Source organism: Aptenodytes forsteri, unplaced genomic scaffold (assembly GCF_000699145.1).
Source record: "Aptenodytes forsteri isolate BGI_AS27 unplaced genomic scaffold, ASM69914v1 Scaffold31, whole genome shotgun sequence".
NCBI lineage: Eukaryota > Metazoa > Chordata > Aves > Sphenisciformes > Spheniscidae > Aptenodytes > Aptenodytes forsteri.
This window is the reverse complement of record NW_008794713.1, coordinates 135,295-157,409: the sequence shown is the minus strand read 5'-3', so window position 1 is coordinate 157,409 and position 22,115 is coordinate 135,295. Positions and strand designations below refer to the sequence as shown.

The window sequence follows — 22,115 nt, the reverse complement described above, 5'->3', positions numbered from 1 at the left end:
AGCGTTTATGTATCTTCTGAAAAGAGACTAAGCTTTTTTTTTGTTTCTTCTTAACATTGTAAATCTTTTGGCATCATTTTTGGTTTTGTAGTGCCTAAAGTAAGAGTCAAAATATTAGGGATGTTTCCCAGCTGTACTCAGCTTTGTATCCTAAATCACTTGCGCTGCAAGTACAGTTTATGTTGAGAAATGCCTGGTTTAAAAAGACATAAACTGCTGATGGTGACAAATTAGGGGGTACTTAAGGAAAAGGGGAAGATAGCCGAGATGCGTGTTTGCATGGTTCGCTTCCGTGCAACTTTGGCAGATGCGTTTACATTCCCAGAGAATCTTTCAATATTTCTTGTGAAGTATGCGGAAGGGAAACTAAAGTAGATCCTTTGCGATATAGGAAAAAAAAAAATACGGCATTCAGTGTGTGTTCCTCATGTTTCTCTTTCTCATGCCGGTGCTGCTTACGTGGTTGTGTTCCCAGTAGAAGTTTTGGATTATTCAAACCTGTTTTCAGAAAAATTACCATGTGGCTAAAGTGACTGTTACACCCAGCGAAAGACCAGCAGCAAGGGTAAAAATTCAGGAATACATCTGAAATTTATTTACAGACAATATTGGAAGAATACTTGAGAATAACAATTACATGAGGAAAGAAAAAGATGGTTTGTGAATGACTCGCGGCTAGTAGAAAAAGGATAAATTGAGTTCAGTATTTAATGTCAAATCTATTACGTGGAAGGTTGTCAGAAATACAAAGCATTGACCTAGTTTAGGGTTAAATACTTACAGGTTTTTTGCAAGAAGGTATTTGCAGGTGTTTTTTGCAAAGCACTGAAGTTTTTTGGTTTTGTTGCATTTTTTTCTTGCTTTCTAACTCATCAAATATTTTATTACTTTAGAACATAGTATAGAATTAGTACAGAAAAGCAGGTGGACTGCTTAAATTGGTGTAGTCAAAACAACTGATATTAAATGTGATTTAAATAAGCAAAGAGAAAAAATATGCAAAAATATTAATTATTTTAATTACGTTTTTACCTAAGGAGTAGTTATATTGGTTATAAACCATTCAAATGTGCTGAATTACACTAAGTATAGACTCTAAATTAGGCATTTTTTGTTAATGGGCATGCTTTCTACAAATACCTGTGAAAGTCTATTCAAACATAAGCAGAGGTGAAACTATATACTAATCTGAATTTGTCTTTTATTCTAAAGTGGGGAAATACTCATATTTTTCTTGTGATTTTTCTGATTGCAGGAGGAATTTGGAGTGTAATTACAAGGCATAAAACAAACCTTATAAAGCTTTTTTTTAAACCTTTTTTTTTAACTTGGCAGTAAGAATCTGTTTCCAGCATGGGGAAATTTGGGAAAACGAGCTCTTGTTTTTTGATCTAGCTGCCTTAGTAAACAAAGGAAGTGGTGTTTGTGAGCAGAACTGATGTTTCTTGTTTCCATCTCTTTCAAAACATTGCAACTAGCAGACCTTTCCCTTTCAGATTCTGCTTTTGCTCACGGATTGATGCACAGCAAAGGCTTTCCTGGGTTTTCAGCTCCTGCGTTCACAAGTATTGCTTTAATCATTGACTGAACTGACCCGGTTGGATAAACTGAAATAAGGAGAGTTTATCATTGTTCTTTTGGAAGTGGCAAATTTAACGTGGGGTCAGTTGTCGGAAATGGGGTCAGCACTTTGAGCCAGGTTGGCTGTGAGTCTGGGCTTGGATCAGTTAATGTTTTGCAACATTACACCTCGAGTTAACTGCCCCGTGAAGATGTCTCCACTAGCAGGTAGCTCACAGCAGGCTGTTACATGTACTAAGTGAAAAGCCAGTTTTATTGAGTTATTGTTAAATAATTCAAATTAGTATTTAACTAACAATGAATTAAACTCTTCATCCACCTTGAAACAGAGAAGAATGTAAATGCCAGGATATTTTTGTGGTTTAACTCTTCTGAAACTTAACTTGTTATAAATGAGGCTTTTTGGTAGTAGACAAGTACAGTTGAAGACGAATAGATTAGTTCTAGCCCAAGTAAAAATGAAGGATTTGGGTTGAATTGCGATCTCAATAGAAGCATTAGGGCAATTCAGTAACTTTGGGATCTGGCTGGATTCCCGAAAGCATGTAGAAAAAAGCAGCAAATGGAGCAATTCAGAGAAAGCTCTCTGGACTGAATATTCCTGTCTGTGATTGTGGGGACCAGACTGGGTGACCCACATGTCAACCTTATGTTCCTATGAAACAATTCAAGAAGCAGCTGTTATTTTAAACCTTAGCCTGTCTGCAGTGGGATCTCTTAGCTGTTCCCCAGTTTCACAGAGGAAAATGAAATCTGGCAAAGGGCATGAGGCCTCGGAGATGTGGAAAAGCTGTGGTCAAAAGGGATACCCACAAAGGATGAGGAGAACCCCAGCAGAGGCAACTATATCCAACTGTATGCCTTCTGTGGCACCTGCCATGAGAAAAGGATGCAGTGGATAGTCTGAAATGGCAAAAAGACATTATAAATAGAAATGCCAGAGGAAGAACTGCTAATTATTTCTCACCTCTCTTGTTTTCAGGGTATGGCCTTTACATTACATGAACGACAGATGCTTGGGTTGCAAGGACTTCTACCTCCTAAAATAGAGACACAAGACATTCAAGCCTTACGCTTTCATAAGAATTTGGCAAAAATGACTGACCCCTTGGAAAAGTAAGCACTCCTCTGGCCTTGTTTTGTCATGCAAGTAAATGGAAATTACTGTAAAATATTTCATGGGGATAACCAAACAAGGTTTCTATGCCTCCACTGGGTTTTTCAGTTGTTGGAGGCTATTTTCACTTTTGCACAGAAAACTGCTTTCACCAAGCATGCTTTCATCAAGCATGCATTCATCATGCGGCTAAATGAGGTTGGGGAGCTTTTTTCCTTGTATTCCATAGTCATAAGGTAACGAAAAAGAGTGTGCACAAATTAGCCAGTAACAAAGCTGCAAACCTTGCTGTAATATGTATTTCTGTAATATGTAAGATTTGGGCGGCAGGTTGTTAGAGCACAGAACTATTGGAGGGGGGGAAGGGGGCAAGTAGTGCATGCTAGAAAAATATGTGAGAGTGAAGGCAAATTGAGGGTTTGATAATTAGGTGTGAAAAATAGTCTTTATCATACACAGTAGTCACTGCTAGAAGGGCATTACAGGGTTAGAATTTTGAGTCTCATAATAGGTAATTTTTTAATATCTTTTTTGTTTAACCCACTGGTTTGGTGAAAAAAATGTGAAGGATTTTGATTTGTTTTTGTTTTTTTTTTAGAATGGCATGTTTTTAGCATCCTGTTACTGTTTTCATACAAGCCTATGTATATCTGCATGTAAAAATATGCAGTCTCCTAAAGGCGAGAGGAGCATTGGAATGGTTTGAGGCTTACTGGACCGCATCAAAACTCTTTTGTTCTCATGAAAACCAAAAGATGACTTTTAAGTCCCCATCATGTCACTTGCTGATCTGAAACAGTCATGTCATCTGTATTGGCAAAGTGCCCCGTTGCTGTAGCCTAAGACAAATCACTAATTCATTATCTTTATGTTGTTGGGTCATCAAGGCTGAATATGAATTGATACACGGTAGATTGGTAGGTAAATTTGCAAAAATGCAGGTTTAATTTACACACCTAGGTAAGTCCTTCAAAATGAACTTTTTGTTAGGAGTTAATTCATTTTACAACTGTGTTAATGTTAGGATTAACAAGACCTTATTGTCAGGACCTTACTTTTTTGGATGAAAAATTCTTTCACTGGTAATTTTGTTTTTTAACAGTAGTGAGACTCCCAGCTGCATCCTGTAATAAATCCATGGGTTATCTTTTATCGCAATGCATGTTTGTGCATTAAGTTTTTAGCATGCATGGTATGTCATATCCACTATTTTTATTTCAGCTTTTTAGTACTGCTACTCTCTTTTCCAACTTTTGTTTAGTGCTCAAAGCCGGACTTGAGCGGAGGCAGGAATTTCATGAAGAAATAATAAGAAGCAAGTTGGTTTTTTTGCTTTGACGTTTTTCACATTGTTTTAAATAAGCATAAATGTGAAACAGTAAGTGGGGTTTTTTTCTCTTGCTTGATTTCAGGTATATCTACATAATGGGAATCCAAGAGAGAAATGAAAAATTATTCTATAGGGTATTACAAGATGATATTGAGCGGTTAATGCCAATTGTATACACACCAACAGTAGGCCTTGCCTGCTCCCAGTATGGACACATCTTCAGGAGACCAAAGTAAGAACAACAGATATCTATTGCTGCTACTTTTATTGTCATTTTCTCTATATACTTGCCTGAGGTTTGGAAATGTTTTATTTCATTTTCATTTCGATTCAGCTATACAAGAGTTGTGCCAATTCAGGGCAGTAAAGTTACCCCTCTGCTCAGGAGGGGTAACTCACCATTAAATGCACACCTGCACGCAGCCTGCGCAGAGAGGCAGGAACAGGAGTGGAGTGCACGCATACCCCTACAGCAGATTTTGCTGGAGGAAGCTCAGGCTAACCACGGTCCTGGCAGAATCGAAGCCGTGATCAACATGTTCCTGCTGATGGCAAAGGGTTCCGGTGCTGGAGAGATTCTCAGGATGCTCTGCAGAGCAGCACAGCATGACATCTTGGGTGTAGGAGCAGAGGCCAGCGAGCAGTGTGTGAGGAGAGATGTTGGCAAAGCAGGAAGGGAGAGGCTTTGACTCATGGTAGCTCAGGAGACTCCGCTGGGTGCAGATAGTCCCTGTATTAAAGCGGTTGCTCCCAGGAGTCAGCTTGCAGTTATTCTGACACTTGGCTGGGATCTGGTTTGGGTTCAGCAGTGGCTTGAAAACAACCATTCAGGTGATTAGCTCTGTGTTGAAGAAACCAGTTCAGACTGGCAGTCATTTTGGCTCATTTCCATGATACTCTCACTGCAATTCAAAGTGTATTTCTAGAGCCCTCTCGCTTGAGGGCTTTAGTGCTGTGAGAAAGAAGGGCTAATCCTTCGCTGCCATGAGGACTCGGCTGCATAGTGCGGCTGCTGTGATAAAGACAGTAAGAAACTCATGGTTTTGCTCCTGATCTGGGGCAGGGGATGTGAAAGATGTACTCTTAGCTCTCACTTACTTCCGTTCCTCTTCCACGTCTCTGTATGTATTATAGACCAGTTTGAAAACTGTCCCCTTCTAGAAGTTGTCTCTACAAGAAACAGCAGCATGGGTTGAAACTCAGGATGTGCCCCTTTCTTTCCGAGAACCAGCACTTTCCAAGTGTTGGTAATTTATCTGTTACCACCTCTGCTGAGCCTTTTGTGCCCCCTTTCCTCCTAACAACAGAGGGCTTGCTCGAGCAGAAGAAATACAGACACTTCTCTTCACCTCTGCTCCTTTCTGCTCCTTTGCTTCCCCTCCGATGTTCCCATGGAGGAGCACTCAGCAGTGGGAAGCACTGTTCTCCTCCTGGTCTTGGAGAAGACAGTATGCTCAGTCCCTGTCTTTCTCTTTCCTTTCTTTTCCCTTCCCCTCACCTTGTGTAATGTCGTGAACAGAGATTCACTAAGGTAAAGCCAGGCTTAGGATCATGTTCCCTTGTCATACCCTTACAGGGGAGCGTAGATCCTGTCACGTCTGACACTAACACCAGAGGTGTTTTGCCCTAGAGGAGTATTAAAGGTGAATATCTGTAGTAGTGTAAAATCCAGGTAGCACCATGAAGAGTATTTTCTCTGTGTTCTTATTTTAGAGTGTCAAAGTAGCCGAATAGACTTGTGTATTAGAAATTGTCCTTTGAGTGATTTATGTCAGTGATTGCAACGCTTTCAATTTTAAGAAAATTGTACTGTTTGACATTAAGTTTTACAAAGCAAGGTGAAATTTCTAATTGCCACCTATAAAATATTTCTCTTTCAGAGGATTATTTATTTCCATCTCAGACAGAGGCCATATAAGGTCAATTGTGAACAACTGGCCAGAGAATGACGTTAAGGTACTACCGCTGTATAATTTTTTTTCTAGTTGTTACTTAATCGCAGTTGAGTTTCTTAAGATTTGTTAGTATTTGATGGAAATGTAAATACTAAATAATGCATCCTTGGCTGTTTGACAATGATGGCAAAATACAGCTAATGAAGATAATGCGTATCTTGAAGAGCAGTGTTTTATCCTAAATATGAGGTTTATGGTTTCGGTAAACAGTGATGATGAGAACTAGACTTGCCAAACTCTTTATTTTACTTCATTATTCCACCTTTTGGGGAGGTGTCGGGGGATGCACCTCTGGTCTTACTGTGTTACATAGCAGTAGGAGAGGTGATCTTGTCCTCAGATTAGGACACAGAAGTGGGAGTTGGGAGGCCCAGATTTTGCTATTAAATCTTGTATGACCCAGCTGGGTCGAGAACCACAAGGGGAGATAACGTGAATGACGCTTACACAAACTTTTCGATGTTTGGATTTACAAGTGGAAATCATAAACCCAAGTTACAAGCTGCAGTTTCACACGGCAGCTTGGATCCTTCCCACTTAGCTTTCAAGGATTTGGGCAGTGGATTTGAGCAAAGAAAAAGGAGCAAAGCAGATTCTAACATTAAGCATTAATGCTTCAAGTAAAATATTCCTTCTAATCTATTCTTTGACTGTGCAAACACACCTGAATTTTTGCCTGGAGAAAAACACAACTGGTATTGCTCTAAACTTTATAAATTTCAGTGATTATATATAATTTCACCTGCTTTTGTTTTCAGGCTGTTGTCGTCACTGATGGAGAAAGAATATTGGGTCTTGGAGACCTAGGTGTGTATGGGATGGGAATTCCCGTAGGAAAACTGTGTCTGTATACAGCCTGTGCAGGAATACATCCAGATAAATGCTTGCCTGTGTGCATCGACGTTGGAACTGATAATACAGTGAGTTTGACTGAACTTTGCCTGCCATAAGTTATCCTTATGAAAAGTATTCATTTAAGAGTACTTAGTACTAGAAGAGAAGATTTTTATTTGAGCACTTTTATTTAAGATAAAACCAAGTATTTTATGTAAGGCGAAATAATTTGGAATTCACTATACACTTACATATCAGTGATTGAAAAACGCCAGTTAATTTGTCAGTGAAATGGTGCATTTGGAAGTAATTCGAATGCTGGAACACTGTAAAATAGACAGTCAGGTTGACCTGACTTTAAGAAGCTGGAAATGTGAATCAGATTTATTAAAGCAGTTTATTGTTCACAGTATTGATTTGTTCCATTTTAAAAGCAGCCATCACCAACCTCAAGTGCCAGCTGAAATTACTGAACATTGATATAGACTGGAGGCAGTTACAGTGGCTATATAAATGCAGTATCTTTGGTGAAATGTGTTACTGTGAACTCTGGAAAGTGTATCTTGAAGAAATGATTCATCCTGCTGCTGTCATTGATTTATTCTTTTTCAGACACTCTTAAAAGATCCATTTTATATGGGCCTATACCAAAAAAGGGATCGCTCACAGGTCTATGATGACCTAATTGATGAATTTATGGAAGCCATTACAGACAGGTATGACACTGAATATTCTGCATGGAATTATGGCCAAAACTGCTGGCAAAAAAACCCCCCGTAACACACTGTCTTTGAAACAGTCATTTAAGGAATCAGGATAGGACTAGAAGTCAAGAGACATGGCTGTATTTCTGGCTCAGTAGTGATTTTTCTCTGTGACCTGGAACATGTTGCTTGTAGTTATCTGTTAAATGTGCACAGAACGGAGATGGAACTGTTTTAAGCAGTGAAAGGCCTGAGGACATCTTCTTTCCAAAGATAATTGATTACATGCAGGATTTGTTTTAAAAGGATTTTATTTCTTTATGTGTCTAGTGATAAGAGTATTTGCTGTGTTCTGTAGGTATGGCCAGAACACCCTTATCCAATTTGAAGACTTTGGAAACCATAATGCTTTTCGGTTTTTAAGAAAATACAGAGAGAAATATTGTACCTTCAATGACGATATTCAAGGTATACCCTTTGTTTATGTTCCTTAATGTATATGCAAAAACCTTGCCTAAAGCCATGATCTGCCATGTAGATCCGTTCAGCTCTCCTTAGATTTGTACTGCTTTTACAGGGACAGCTTCAGTGGCCTTGGCAGGACTGCTGGCAGCACAGAAAGCCACTGGTAAACCACTTGCAGAGCAGAAAGTGCTGTTCCTTGGAGCAGGAGAGGTGAGTTCTCTTAAGGGCTCTAGAGCAACAAGAGATTTAACTGTGCATTTTCTGGTTCTGTGGGACTTGTGGAGATTTACATTCTCTGAATTCCATTGCAGAATTCTTTATATAAGGCCTGCTGAAATACATTAACAGGAGGGACTACTTGCTTAAAAATTATTTGAAAGGTGTTTGACATTTGCAAGGACTCAAGTTTTTCACTTTCTTACATGGACTTGAAAAAAGCATCAGGGACTTGGGTGTAGTTGAAGGGGAATTTACCATAAACTTATGATTTAGTAAGAAAGGGCATAAGAACATCTTGTTTATTTTTATAGCATTGGAGAGAAGTACACAGTGGGTTTCTTAGCAAGTTAAATCAGTGGCTGTTTGCAGCAGACGCTAGTTAGTTACTGGGGCAGCAGCGTCAGGACCAGCACCATGCTTCTTGGTGTATCAGCAAAATTGCTTCTATGGTGCTGACAAAATAACTTAATTAGCTGAAAATTTCTCCAGCTGGGGAAGGTCCAGACCACCATAATTGGCCGGTGTTGTGTTGTTGCCTGAGCACCGAGCCCTACTCTGCACTTCCCTCTACCTCATTTCTCCTGCCAGACTTGCAGCATGTAGAGCAAGCCAAGAGAAGGGATGTGGGGGGAAGCCCTTCCAGCATTCACTTTCTGCCCTCTGTCTGCAAGGGCTTTATCACAGGCAGCGGGAGCAGAGAGGGGTTCAGAAAGCAGTTGGGCACAAAACGCTGCACCGTGGTTTCTTGACAGGAGGGCTGCAGCACTAACTTATTGTCTGGTTGGGCTGCTTTATTGTGGCTGCTGAACTGGTACAGACATGGGGGCACAGTACCCAGAAGAGCTGCCTCTTTGTTTTGCCTGAAGACATGATGCTATTGATCCCAGGAGTCTGCCCCCATCTAGGCAAACATTGCTTGTGTTTCAGAGGTGACTTACTACATGATTTTTGTGGGGATCTTGAACAGCGTGGTGTTTGTGATGACAGACCTCTTTTGTGACTTGTTAAAAATCAAAGTCCTTTTATCCACAAGGCCGCCCTGGGAATTGCAAACCTCATTGTTATGGCTATGATGGAAAGCGGTGTTTCTGCTGAGGAAGCCTACAGGAGAATATGGATGTTTGACAAATATGGTTTACTGGTTCAGGTAGGGGTGCACCATGCCTTGAAATACCACAATGCAGACAGCCAGTGCTTTCCGTGTCCTTCTCACAAAAAGAATCAACTTTTTATCTATAGGGGCGAGAACAAAAGGTAGATTCCAATCAAGAACCATTTACACATCAGGCTCCAGAGCAGATACCAAAGACATTTGGAGAGGCAGTGAATGTACTTCGGCCTTCAGCTATCATTGGTAAGTAAGGTTATTTTTGTTTCTGTGTTTCCATCAGTTGGTTATTTGCTGCATTTAATTTGCTAACGGGGCTCCAAGGAGGTTGGTGACACTGATCTGCATTTCTGCTGGTGTAAATAAGATGAAAATGTGAGGTCAGTTTTCTTGCTTGAAAATATACTAAGCTGCAGGTTAGCTCTCAGTGCATCCTACATTGCAGCTGTGGTGTTCCTTGTTAACTGCGTCCTCTAGTCCTTGGTCCAGCTGGTGTTGGACCTTTCTTAGAAAACTGAGTATGTTCTCAGGAACCGCATGGCCACAATGAACTGAAACTGTAATGAAGGGCACTAAGAGTCAGGAAGACAAAAATATAACCTTTTTCCCAGACACATGCCCTACACAAGCAGCAAGGGAGAGAGCAGTCACAAACACCGCATTTTCTGCTTTACAGGAGTTCCCTAACTTGAGTAATTTTCTTTTTTTCTGATCTTCCTTCCCCCAGTCAGCTTCTCTGGCCAGAATCTGCCAGCAGTATGGCTTGAAGGAGCTGTTTCATACTGCAGATCACCAATACCTGTTAGGTCACTGACGTATGTAGGTATTGATTTATAACTGTGGCTGTCTGCAGAGGTCGGATGGGATTACAGATATTTCCTGGTACAACTCTGCAATTTCCTTTGCACGTGATTTATTTGGAAAAGAAAAGTTTTTTGGCTGAGTAGCTACCCTGGAGTTTGTAGCTGGTGTACAAATGTACATCATTTTTATGTATTTGTACCTATGTGTTTGGGTGTGGTCAGAGATACCAGTATCGGGGAAATGTGCATGGCACAGTTAACACCCAGCTAGGATGAATCATCTGTGAAGAACCTGGAGTTCCCACTTGCTTATCCAGGGCAGTGATAAGCGTTCAATACAAAAAATCATGTAAAATAGGCTTTTGGAACACATTAATTAGATGTTCCTGTGAAAATGAGAATTTTAAGCAGCCACTAACGGAACAGTGCCTGGTTTCCATCTCCTGCTGCTAGAAAAGCCTGGAATGCTTTGCTCTGAGTGGGAGATTTCAGGGGTGACATGAACTAAATCTACAGTCGCTGTCATCTGCCCTGAGGCAGTCAAGTATTGATTCTATTTTTACGTGTTTCCATTTACTTCAGGAGTTGCAGGAGCTGGACGTCTCTTCTCTCAGGATGTGATCAAAGCAATGGCCTCTATCAATGAGCGACCCATAATATTTGCACTAAGTAACCCTACAGTGAAAGCTGAATGCACAGCAGAGGAAGCATATACATTGACAGAGGTATGTAATGTTTAGAAATGTTGATCTATTGGCACTTAGTGATAGAACTGTTTACTGAGTGTAAGAATGCAAGAACTCAAATTATTTTATTATTACCTGGACTTACTGACATAATACAGATCTTTCCTGTCTTCTGGCAAAAGTAAATGGGGGTGATTTGAAAAGAAGTCTTGATTTTTAAATGATGACATTGTGCAAAGCTTAAAATAGCCTAAATCTTACTACTTTTTAAAAGAATGACCACTAGGTACTGTTTCATAGCTTTGATCAATTAACTGTTTCCCACCACGCTTTTTAATTATTTTGGTTTTTAAAGAAACATCTTATGTTAACATTGTAATAGATACTAGTAAAAGGTAGCGGCTGCCACGTTGTGAGTAAAGGCCTTAAAGCAGGTAATGTCCTCGCATCAATCCAGGAATTCTGCTTTGCAGTCAGTCACTTCCTAGTGACTGCAGGTCAGAACTCGTATCGTTAACAGTGACCTGTGAAGACCTGTGCTTCCAGTGCAGGAGTCTGTGGTGGCCCTCTGTCCTTGTGTTCGCCTCTCGCGACGTCTGTCTGTCGTACGCTGGCACCACCAAACGTTAAAACGAGTGAACCAAGAACAAACACACCTCGTCCAGCACTCTCACCTCAAAGCCATTACACTGTGGGGTGCTTGGGGGGGCTTGGAAGTTGGGGTTTTGGGGTGGGTTTTTTAATAACACTATCACCAGCACATCCAGACCTTGGTTTTGCCTTTAATGAAGCAAGTCTTTTACCCTTCTGCACCACTTTTTATATAAAACTAATCATCTTTGAGAGCCTGAGGGGAAGGAGGTGGGGGCGAGGGAGCATCAGGCAGACAGAGCACTAGCTTTAACTCTTTGAACTGGCTGGTAATGCCTCTCCTCTATGTTGTAGACTCCAGCTCACTGTCATCTCTCCCCTGTGCACAGGGCCCACCTGCAGACTTCAGGGGTGGGGCTCATGAAGAGACTTCTTTTTTCTCTTTTTTTCTTTTTTTTTCTTTTTTTTAAATACAGTCCCAAATCAAGTGACTCATATGTGAAAATGAGTGGGTGGAGATCTTTCCTTGTTTCTTGATGCAGAACTATGAACTCCTTCCTTCCACTGTTAGCGTGGCTGAGTTTCCAGCATTACAACCTCAGCAGCGTTAGCTTTACACCGGGAAGGGTAGAACTCTGTCGTCTCCAGTTGGCACCCAGATTCTCTTCCATGTTACTGGGCCTGTCAGCTCGGAGGGAACTCCTGCTACGAATTGTGAAGAGCGGGAGGGAGCCAGAGGCAGAACCCCCAGCCTCTGGACAAGATCTAGACCTTAGCTTTTAATAGTAAATGAGAACACTTTTAAATGAGGATGGTTTAATATCTCTCAGATATATTGCATTAGCCAGAATAGTGAGTTGGGCAGTGTTTCAGTACGTAAAATTAAATTCCAGTATCTTGGATAGAAAGTAAACAAGAATTAGTTATACAGCCAAGCCTTTAGCTGTCATAAATAAATGTAAAAACTACTGGCATCTCTGATGGCTGAAGGAGGCCAGCAGCACTATTAGAGGGAGAATCAGCCTAATTTTTCCTTGTACTTTTTATAGAATATCAGCAGAGCAATACATGTTTTAAGGGAAGAGGCTCATTTTTTTTCCCCATAGCTGTGTGTTGAGTCCCAAGGAGTTGGACCTCAGGGTAGTTGTCGCTATCAGATGCAGAAGCAAGACAGTGCTGGTTAGATTCAGCTGTGGTAACATGTCTTCACTGAAGTAGCTGTGTGAGCATAGTGCTATTTAAAAAGTTTGTGCCAAATGGAGAGAGGATCTTTGGCTTTTTTCCTGTATTGGATCCATATGTCCTTTTATTCATGATTTTCCATAAGTTATGATTTATAGATGGGTTATTTGGACCATTAAATATTACTTGTCAGTAAATGAACGGGTGTAACTTTGTTCCAGTCCTTATTAATAAATTTTGTAATGTTTCTGGCTCTTTAGACCTTTCTCCATATCTAATGTTTGTTTTCATCATGCTCTTTAGTTCTCTGAAATGTACTCAATTTACCTATAGTTTGCCCTTGAAAATGTATGATATTTTCCCTTCAAGATACAGTAATTACCTACAAAATCCTCTCTGACGTTACTTACTTCGTTGTTTAACTAACAAAGTTTGTCAGGCCATTAGGGATCAGAGCTGTCAGCCCCATGTGTCTCCTGGCCTCGGGAATAGCCCAATCCTGGCTGGTGTGAAATCTTAGGCTAAACTAGGAAGTCAGTAAGGAAGCGAAGGTATCATCACTAACCTTCTATTCCTTATTCTTTTTCCACTAGATGGCACCTGCAAAAAGCCTGACACAGTGCCCTCTGCCACTGTGTATTGTGTGGGCTTTTGTTGTGTTTTAATTTTCATTGTCTTTTGGTCCTGTCCTCAAATACATCCATATGTTTTGCTCCCTACACAAAAAGGCTATGGTCATGGGTGTGCCCTAACATTCAAACATAGTTCCCGAGTCTTTAGCTTCTTTGGTAATTTGTTCTCAAAGGTAGTAGTCCTGGGGAGCCTTAAATATTTTAAAGTAACGTTATTAAACCTGTTACTCAAAAGAAAGTCAAGATTTTTTTGCTTACAGGGGTTTTACTGCTTGAGGAAAGGGTCATTTATCTGGAGGGTATATTTCACGCTCCAAACTCTGGATTTGTTTTAATACTTCATGCTGATTAAAATCCTTTTCAAAGGAAGGATAAGCAAACTGCACTATTCGCTCTTCTCAGAGCTCTCAGCAATAAAAGTATGATACAGCAGTCCCTCCCTTCACCCTCCCACCCATCAGTAAACAAGTGACCTTTTGTTACCGTACTTCTATTTCAGTCTCCTTTTGGAAGTGGCCATTATTCAGCTGTCTTTGTACAGTCCCTACTGCGGTGGGTCCTGGCTTGTGGCCATGGTTCCTGATAGATGGTTATGGTTATAATAATGGTTAACACACAAGTACTTTATTTTGTGTGTGAGTAGTTCCTCTAAGTCATTGCTGTCTTAAAGAACAATGAATGATAAAACAAATAGGTTGCTTCCATTCCTTAGAAGGTTGCACAATTCAATGTGTGTGCTTGCCTCTTGCTTTCCAGATGTTTGCTGCAGAAACATCGCATGTTCTGCAGCTGCAGAAACATGCAGATGCTTACTGATGCTTGTATCTCTTCCAGGCCTGACTGGAAAGGGTGGGTTTGGTTGTTGTCATTCTGGGATTGTAGAAACTGAGTCAGCAAGGGATTTAAGTAATGTGCTTGAATCCAGTTGCATTCAGTAGGGCCGTTTGCCTTTTTGCATTTGGCTGTGTGCTCGAGTACCTTCCTGACCCAGTCCTAGAGCTGGCTGGGAGCTGTAGGACTCTGGTGTCCCTGTATTTCATAATGACTGTATTGCTCCATACTGTTGGCTCTTCAGAAGCTGCCTGACTGTGATTATTCCTCTGTTTAACAGGGCCGTTGCTTGTTTGCCAGTGGCAGTCCCTTCGAGCTGGTGACTCTGAAAGATGGAAGAACCTTCAAACCAGGCCAAGGAAACAACGCTTATATTTTTCCAGGTAATAAATAAAATTGTCTTCTTTTAATCTTGAAGACTAGGCTATTAGCAGCTCTTCTTGGGTTCCCTTGCTACACTAGGCACAGTTAGTGAAGCAGCGTGAAGAAGTGTTACCAGCATTTAAAGCTGAGAACTCAGTCAGAAGAATGAACGAAAGAAAATCAGTTAAGGATGGATGTTAGGCATGTGCAGCTACGTATGTGACATGCACACAGTGAGCTCACCCAACTGGGTATTTCTAAAACAAAAGGGTCTTACTAAAGGCTTTGAAAGCTGCTGCATTATGGGTTCTTCTGCTTGTTTTGGGGCGGGAAGGAGAAAATAAGTGTCAATACGCTCCTCTTGAAGTTATGCCTGCACAAGTGAGGGTACAAAAGAAGCACTAGGGATATTTCTCTGCCTTTCCCCTTCTCTCCCTTTTCTCCCTGAGCTGCTAAGCTCTAACCCCTTGTCAGCTCTAACCCCTTGTCAAAAGCCACCTATTATGGTAAATGACTAGCACACATGGTAATAGTTTTGCAAATGTGTGTAGAAAGCTATGGGAAGATTTTTAAAAATAACATTCTAGATGACTCGCAGCTTCTCGGCAGCAGGCTGCATATTTTAAAATGATGTGGCCCTAATTGGCAATAATTTTATTGTAGGCGTGGCTCTCGCTGTGATCCTCAGCAGTGTTCGACATATTAGTGATAAGGTTTTCCTAGAGGCTGCTAAGGTAAGTGTGGAAGCAGAGTAGGCTGTGGCTTCTGACATGATGGTGGATGACGTGATGGGCAATTTCTCAAATCTTGCTGAAACTCTATGGTTTCCTGTTTGATTTCTGTTGGTTTTATCCCTCCCCAACGGGAAAAAAATGGATTTTGATCAAACAAAATTGTGAAAAATATCAGCTTCCATTGCAACTTTAATTTTTTCATCCAAACACCCAAATAAGAAATCTGTCCATGTGTAAATTGCCTCCCAGCCTCGTAGGTCTGGCAGGAGGCCTGCCTCCTCCTCCTGCCCCGCTCTGGGTTCCAGAGCTGGCGGTGTGGTCAGGGATGCACGTGGCCCCCAGGCTCCCATCCTCTCCTGCCTTTGCACTCTGGAGCAGGAGCACCTACCACATTGAGTAGCCAGCACATCAACTGGCCAAACAGTTCTGCAGGCATGTTGTGTTCTTACAGCTTCCATGGTTATGGGTAGTTCAGCCTCCAAAAAAACCAGGATCTTACTTTGCTAAATGCTTACAAGCAGAATTTGCTGATATGGGCACAGATGGCAGGGTTGATCTTTAGGAATTTTGAGATTTTGACTGCCTTATTCTAGTGCTTTGGGAGCACTCTAGTAGTAAGAACACAGCAACTTGTTTCTCCCAAGTGTTTTTAACGTGTTATTGATCCCATTTGGGGTGCAGTAAATAGAACTTGTTTGTTTTTCTAACTCAGGCATTGACAGAACAGTTGACCGATGAAGAACTTGCACAAGGAAGACTTTATCCTCCACTGTCTAATATCAGGGAAGTTTCTATTTATATTGCTGTCAAGGTGAGTATGAAGCATAAAAGCGGACTGTACTAAAAGTGTTTTATGTGTGCATTAACTTGCTGAATTGCACAGTATGACCCTTGAACACTAGGTGCTTGGGCAGAAGATACCCAGTTCTTTGTGCCTTTAATAAGAGCCACTTATAAAAATCTTGGGTTTGCTGGATGCTTCAGTTTGGCAGCGATGATGGGCCAAAATTATGGTCCTTTGATTCCCGAAATTAAGATTTCAGATCCCTGGTAAGGCATTCAGGAATTGTAAAAAGACTTTGGTGTTTGTCTTTATCCAGTTTGTGAGCCCTAAACATATTGCAGCAGAAGCGTGGATGTTATGTGAATGTCGTAAAAGGCACAAACTGCATGGTTTTTCCATAACTTTTCAGGTTATGGAATTTTTGTACGCAAACAACATGGCTTTCCATTACCCTGAACCTGCTGACAAGAACCGTTACATTCGATCAAAGGTTTGGACCTACGAATACGAATCCTTCATGCCAGATGTGTATGACTGGCCTGAATCTAAGGTTCACTAATGTATCAGAAGATCGCACTCCTCAGGCAGTATCTTCTACTCTGCAGGGATCCCTTTTTCAGACCAATTTAAATCATGATCTTTGAGTCCTGTAATTTATTTTCGCTCATTTTGTTGTCTTTTTTTCCCTTCTACCCTGTTTTTCACTTGATGTAGATTTCTCCCCACTCTCCCAAGTACCTGATAAACTGTATGGATGATGGCATCCGTCACAGGAATGAGAGAGCTCTCCAAAATTAATTTAAATAATGACATTGCATTTCTAGCTTACAACCCGCACCACGCTAAAGAATTCCATTAATGATGTTTTAGCTGAGTGCGTTTGATGAACTATAGCTCTCTCATCACTGCTGATTTCCAGGATGATTTATTTCTGCTTTTAATAATCAGTCTTCTAATTGTCCGAGTGTTGTCACACTGCATTATCTATGACATCACCAGAGAATTTGTCCAAGCTTTTAATAATCAGTCTTCTAATTGTCCGAGTGTTGTCACACTGCATTATCTATGACATCACCAGAGAGCATTTGTCCAAAAAAAAAAAAAAAAAGGACAGCTTAAGACAAATTTAACAGTCTAATGGGCTTTCTGTTTTGGCTGACGTTTAAAGACGCCCACGTCCAGACTTCCTTGTGGCATTGGCTGCTCTGTTTCTCTGAAACAGAGTGCTTTGAGGAGCAGCATGGTGTGCACATGTGGAAGCTGCAGCGATGTTTGTATTTCGTGTTTTCATCGTTGTGTGAAATCCATTATCAGGAAAAACGTGAACTAGTTAAAATTATCCTTGGAAAGCCAGAAAATAATATTAATGACTTAACAGCTTTTAAAAACAAAGCTATGCTGTTGCGTAATAAGTCTTACCACATAAAGGCAGGATCTGAAGTAATTTATGGAAATCTTTTAGAGATTTTACAAGGAGATTTTCTGCAGTGGACTCCAAGGTGATGTACCAAAGGATTTTTTGTTTCATTTGTTAATTTTTTCAAGGTTCTGTTTCTTCTAAGCTAAATTGTTGTCTCCCTTGCATACCCTTGTTCTCACAAAAAGACTTGTGTGTGATGTTTTCATGACATCGCTGACTGAAAAACTCCTGAGTGGACTCACTTGCCACTTCGAACAAAGCCCCCACCCGCAGCTGGTGAAGCTGCAACAGAAAGCGTTACAGGCAGCTATCGACACGCACACTTACAGAAGTTTGACTGAATGTTTCTTGTGGTCTCAGTCCAGTATATTCAGTTCAGTTTGAATACAGGACTCAAAAGATCTAATGCTCTGAAGCTCTAAGTTGATCACTTCATCTTCTTCACTCCGTTTACAGGTTTAATTTGTCAGGTTTTTTGTGTAAAAACAAAAATTGCGAGTTGAATTTTTCCTTGTGATGAGTGGTACTGCACATTTGATACAGATACCACAATGTGCATTCCTTTTCATTTTGTTCATAGCAGGTTTGAGTGCCCTCCATTACTTTTTATTAGCAGGCAAGGACACACGGCGATAGTTACAGTCTGCGACTTCTCTAAATCTGGTCTCCGGAACAAGAACAATGGTATGTCAGGAACAGAAATAAAGATAACATGCTGTTCCATAGTTTGCCGCATCAAGGCAAAAAAGGACAAAAATAAACAAATAGATAGATGTAAAAGGGCTATACTGCCAAACTTGAAGCCGGAACCCAAAGAGATGAAGTAAAGCTTGCTTAGGATTTACCCATGGCAAGCACCTCTCTCATATCCTCATTTATATTGGAAAATGCAGTCTCCACAGAATAGGTCCAAAATAGAACAGGGAAAATAATCTCTGTACCCCCCTGGACATGGTCTCTGTAGCTTGCTACCTAGTACCTGATTTTTGGATTACGTTCATGTATTAGATAAAAAGAACAGTAAACTTTGGGAAGGCTTTACCTAAGTGAGGAAAGAAGACTGATTATATAAACACAGAAAATAGTGATGTGGGGAAAAAAATGCATATTCAAACTGCGGTAAAGTGCTGTCTGGTGGGGCTCGAAATGCTACATTGCCAAGTTGGGCAACGTACGTGGTTTGCAATTTGTATATGTAAGTGTATGTACAAAAAAGACCAACACACACATATGATGTTTTTACAGAGAATGCTTTTTTTCATCTATTTTTGCTATGCCTGGTTTTTATTGTATTTAAATTTGTGATCTTACTGAAAAATTATTTATTTAGTGTACAAATTATTTTTACCTTCTGAAAATTCAACTCTAGCTGAAGCCTGTTGCAGTGTGTCAGCGGAGTTCTGCATCATTAGATTCAAGTATATTGGGAACGCACACTTCCTCACTTCTGCCAACATACTAATTAGGCAGACGAGTTACAAAAATATCCCATGCACTGATCTTGTGTCCCGGCTGAGAACGATCACAGAGGCAGGGCAGTCGGTCCGTAATCATAACTCTGTCTTACAAAATAAAGATCTGCATCCATGTATTCAGTCTGATTATTTTTTTTTTCAGGCAAGAAGTGTGGTCATGGTTCATAATCAGTGGGCATTGATAGTACTCAGGAAAACCTGGCGCTTGGGAAAATAGCATTACCTGCGCGCAGCGGGAGTCTTGCTTTGGGCAAGAGTGGTTTCGGTTCCCAAAGGGAGCTACCGTGCAGGAAATTCACAGCGGTTGCTGTCAAGCCGAGGGAAGATGCCCGTTTCGTGAAGTGCAGTCCTTTCCCTTCCTGGCACGGGCTCCCTGCTGTCTTTAAGCAGATGCCAAGAGGCATTGTTCAGAACTGGCCAGCAGTGGGATTTTCCCAAGTACAGATGTTCCTGCATGATTTTTCTGGAAATCCCACTGCACAGGTGAGGAAAAAAACAGTCTTTAACCGACTCAGAGGCTCCAGTTACAATGCAGCCCTGCCCTGATGGGGCTGGAGATGTGTCGGAGCTCTAGAGTAGAGAAGGCCTGACTGTGTCTCTCTAACCTGTCCCAGTTCCGGCAGCTAAGTGGTACCGGTTAGATTTCATCTATGCATACGCACCCGTGGACGTTGTTTAATCAGGTTCTGTGGATCATCTATAGCTTGCAATATAGACACGGTGGAATTTTACCTTTAATGTATACCCATTGTTTTCGGTTAGCAACAGGTAACATGTCAGCTCACAAAGTTTTAAGTGCATTTCACTCTCCCTTTCATCTTTTTCAGATTTTTTTGTTTTATAAAATATATAGATTTATCTTTGGGTTTGTGTAGTCTTCAGATCTAATTAATCTTTGAATTAATTACAACTGCTAATCTTGCCGCTTAGTGAGGAACCACAGTATCCTTTTTCGTATTCTACTTAACCTGATTTTTTCTATTTGCTGGCTTATTCAAAAGCATTTACCGATCTGTATCTATACAGAAAATTCTCTTATGCAGTGTGCAGAAGATGCGTTTTGTAATGCTACATAGCGTAAGTTAAGCTTACACTGTCACCTAAAGGATGACTAGTGTTCTAGCTCTTCACACAGCCTGGTGACTTTTGCCCTCTGAATGGTATAGAAGTCTGTCTTTCATGTCTCTTCTGTGAGGATACTATTCTGGATGTACAGAACACTTCCGAGAGGATCAGAGACTCCCACTAAGGTCAGTAGCTCGGTCTTTTCCAGGGCTGGTCCAAGACTTGCTTCCTTAAAATCGACAGGAGCCGGACTGAGCCTCTTGGCAGCAATATACAGAAATGTCTAGGGGAGGAGAAGAAAGGTAGCTAAGGGAGCGCAGCCTTTTGTTACGAAATATGTGTGATCGTGTTCAAAGATGTTACGAAGGTTTGTGTGTTCCTGAAGCGTATGCCCGCATGCCAACAATTGACGTGTAGAGGAAGACTAATAAAATAATGTGTCTGACAGATTTTAAAACCCAAATGTGGCTCCTCGCGTAAGTTCTTGGTTACATTTGTGAACAGTGATGTTTCATGATGTTGTGTTTGTCTTCCAAGTGTAAAACAAAGCGACACTTCACACGCCAGATCAGTGTTTAACAAGTTTCCTGTGGTAGGTGTGTGTCTTTCTACTGTTTGGGGGTTTTTTTTTCCAGCATGCTGTTTTGCAGGAGCGGGTAAAGTAACCCTTTGTCACATTCCTCTGGTGGTAACTGTGAAGATAATGAAAAACTAAAAGGTGTGTCATTTAGCGGCCCTATTTAGTGACTACTTCTGTGGGAGAGTGGGGATCTCTGTTGTACAGCTACAACTGTGATTTTTAGTTCAGCTGACTCTGGGCCTAAGTAAATCCAAGTTGTCTTTCATTTGCGCTGGGTCTTCTTGACTTCAAAGGTGCAGATTTGAGCACCTCTGTCATTCGGATAAAGGCATCTACGAGACTGTCAGATTGGACTGTAAGAACAGTACAGTTTGGACTCCTGTTCTGTCTCAGCTATAAGTGCTATTCCTGAGTTTAAGAAAACCACTGTCGTTTTTGGACTCTTTTTAAGATGATGCGTACTGCTGTCCCATTTCATAACAGCCGTACGTAATAGGCAGGGACTGGTGTTACATTGAATACTGGAGCAAGGAGAAAATCTAGAGCAAAGCTCTAATTGCACCCACTTGACAGCTGAATTTGAGCAATGTAATTCAGCCTCCGCTGGTGAAGGGGCATCTAATTCTGTAGGGATCTACCTTGACCTACCTACCTACTCCCGAAATACACATTACCATGGTGTCGGAAAGCCTGCAGGTGTTCTTGGTGAACCGCGAGGAAAATTCAGCACGCTTTAGACCTCTGCTTCCTGCCCTCGCTTCCCGAATGGCAGCACGCGGTGAGGATGCAGCTTACTCGTGCCTTCTCCGGAGGAACGTGTGCGAACAGCTAGATGGTACGTGGGGAATCCGGTGGCACGGTGGACCATGGCTACAGCTCGTGTAAAAAGCGCTCTCGCATCGGACGTTTTGCTTGCGGTGCAGGAACCCCGTGGTGTGCGTTTATATTCCCCGTACGCAAAGTGGGCGCTGGATTGAACTGAACTCTCCGAGTACCTTTGACTTTGACTTATCCATCCTTTAAGTAGTTCCTTTCTAATGAAAATAAAAATATTTTTAGGACTACACAAACATAGTAAGATGGCCAGTTTGTCAAGAAATAAAATGTCAAAATAATTTACATTTATTTCTATCTTAAACATATCTACCTTACGCAAATAAACCGAGGTCTACTGGAGTGCTTGTGGGAACAGTTCCTGCCTAGCTGTCCGGGCTTGGCTTTACCCGGGAGGGTCGTTGCTCAGCTGAAACTAAAATTGTATTTAAATGTGAACCGATTGGGTTTTTTTCCTCCATTATAATTCTGTAACTCTTGAAATGCGTGTTCTGGTCTTCTATTTTCTTAGTAAAATGCATTCCCTTTGCCTAAATTGCATTTGATTTTGGTTTATTCTGACAAAATAATGCTTGACCTATACCGAATTGGGACGCGATTGCCTAAATCACCGGTGCTTTTTTTTTTTCCTTTTCTCCCTTGCAAATGATCAGCCGACACAACCGGTGCTTGGGCTGTAGGTAAAGCAGTTACAATGTGATCTCAAAACTGGTTTTCGGGGACTCCTGGCTGTTTGACAGCGCTTTACAAAGGACCCCTTCAAGAGGGGGGCAGGAGGAGCTGCGGCCCTATTTTAACCCGACTCTGAGAGGGGGCCGGCGG

General features: G+C 41.2%; 1 protein-coding gene across 1 annotated transcript in view; it reads left to right on the top strand.

The window, feature by feature from the left end:
- Positions 1–16,922, top strand: part of ME2 (malic enzyme 2) — a 32,733-nt gene extending 15,811 nt beyond the window's left edge. Inside the window, exons 3-16 of the mRNA XM_009273819.2 lie at positions 2,564–2,697; positions 4,111–4,260; positions 5,909–5,984; positions 6,742–6,903; positions 7,430–7,533; positions 7,880–7,989; positions 8,099–8,196; positions 9,239–9,352; positions 9,445–9,559; positions 10,699–10,841; positions 14,319–14,421; positions 15,065–15,135; positions 15,848–15,946; positions 16,329–16,922. Coding sequence (XP_009272094.1) covers positions 2,564–2,697; positions 4,111–4,260; positions 5,909–5,984; positions 6,742–6,903; positions 7,430–7,533; positions 7,880–7,989; positions 8,099–8,196; positions 9,239–9,352; positions 9,445–9,559; positions 10,699–10,841; positions 14,319–14,421; positions 15,065–15,135; positions 15,848–15,946; positions 16,329–16,478 — 1,629 coding nt within the window. The 3' untranslated portion in view covers positions 16,479–16,922. The remainder of the gene's footprint in view (positions 1–2,563; positions 2,698–4,110; positions 4,261–5,908; positions 5,985–6,741; positions 6,904–7,429; positions 7,534–7,879; positions 7,990–8,098; positions 8,197–9,238; positions 9,353–9,444; positions 9,560–10,698; positions 10,842–14,318; positions 14,422–15,064; positions 15,136–15,847; positions 15,947–16,328) is intronic.
- The last annotated feature ends 5,193 nt before the right edge of the window (positions 16,923–22,115 follow it).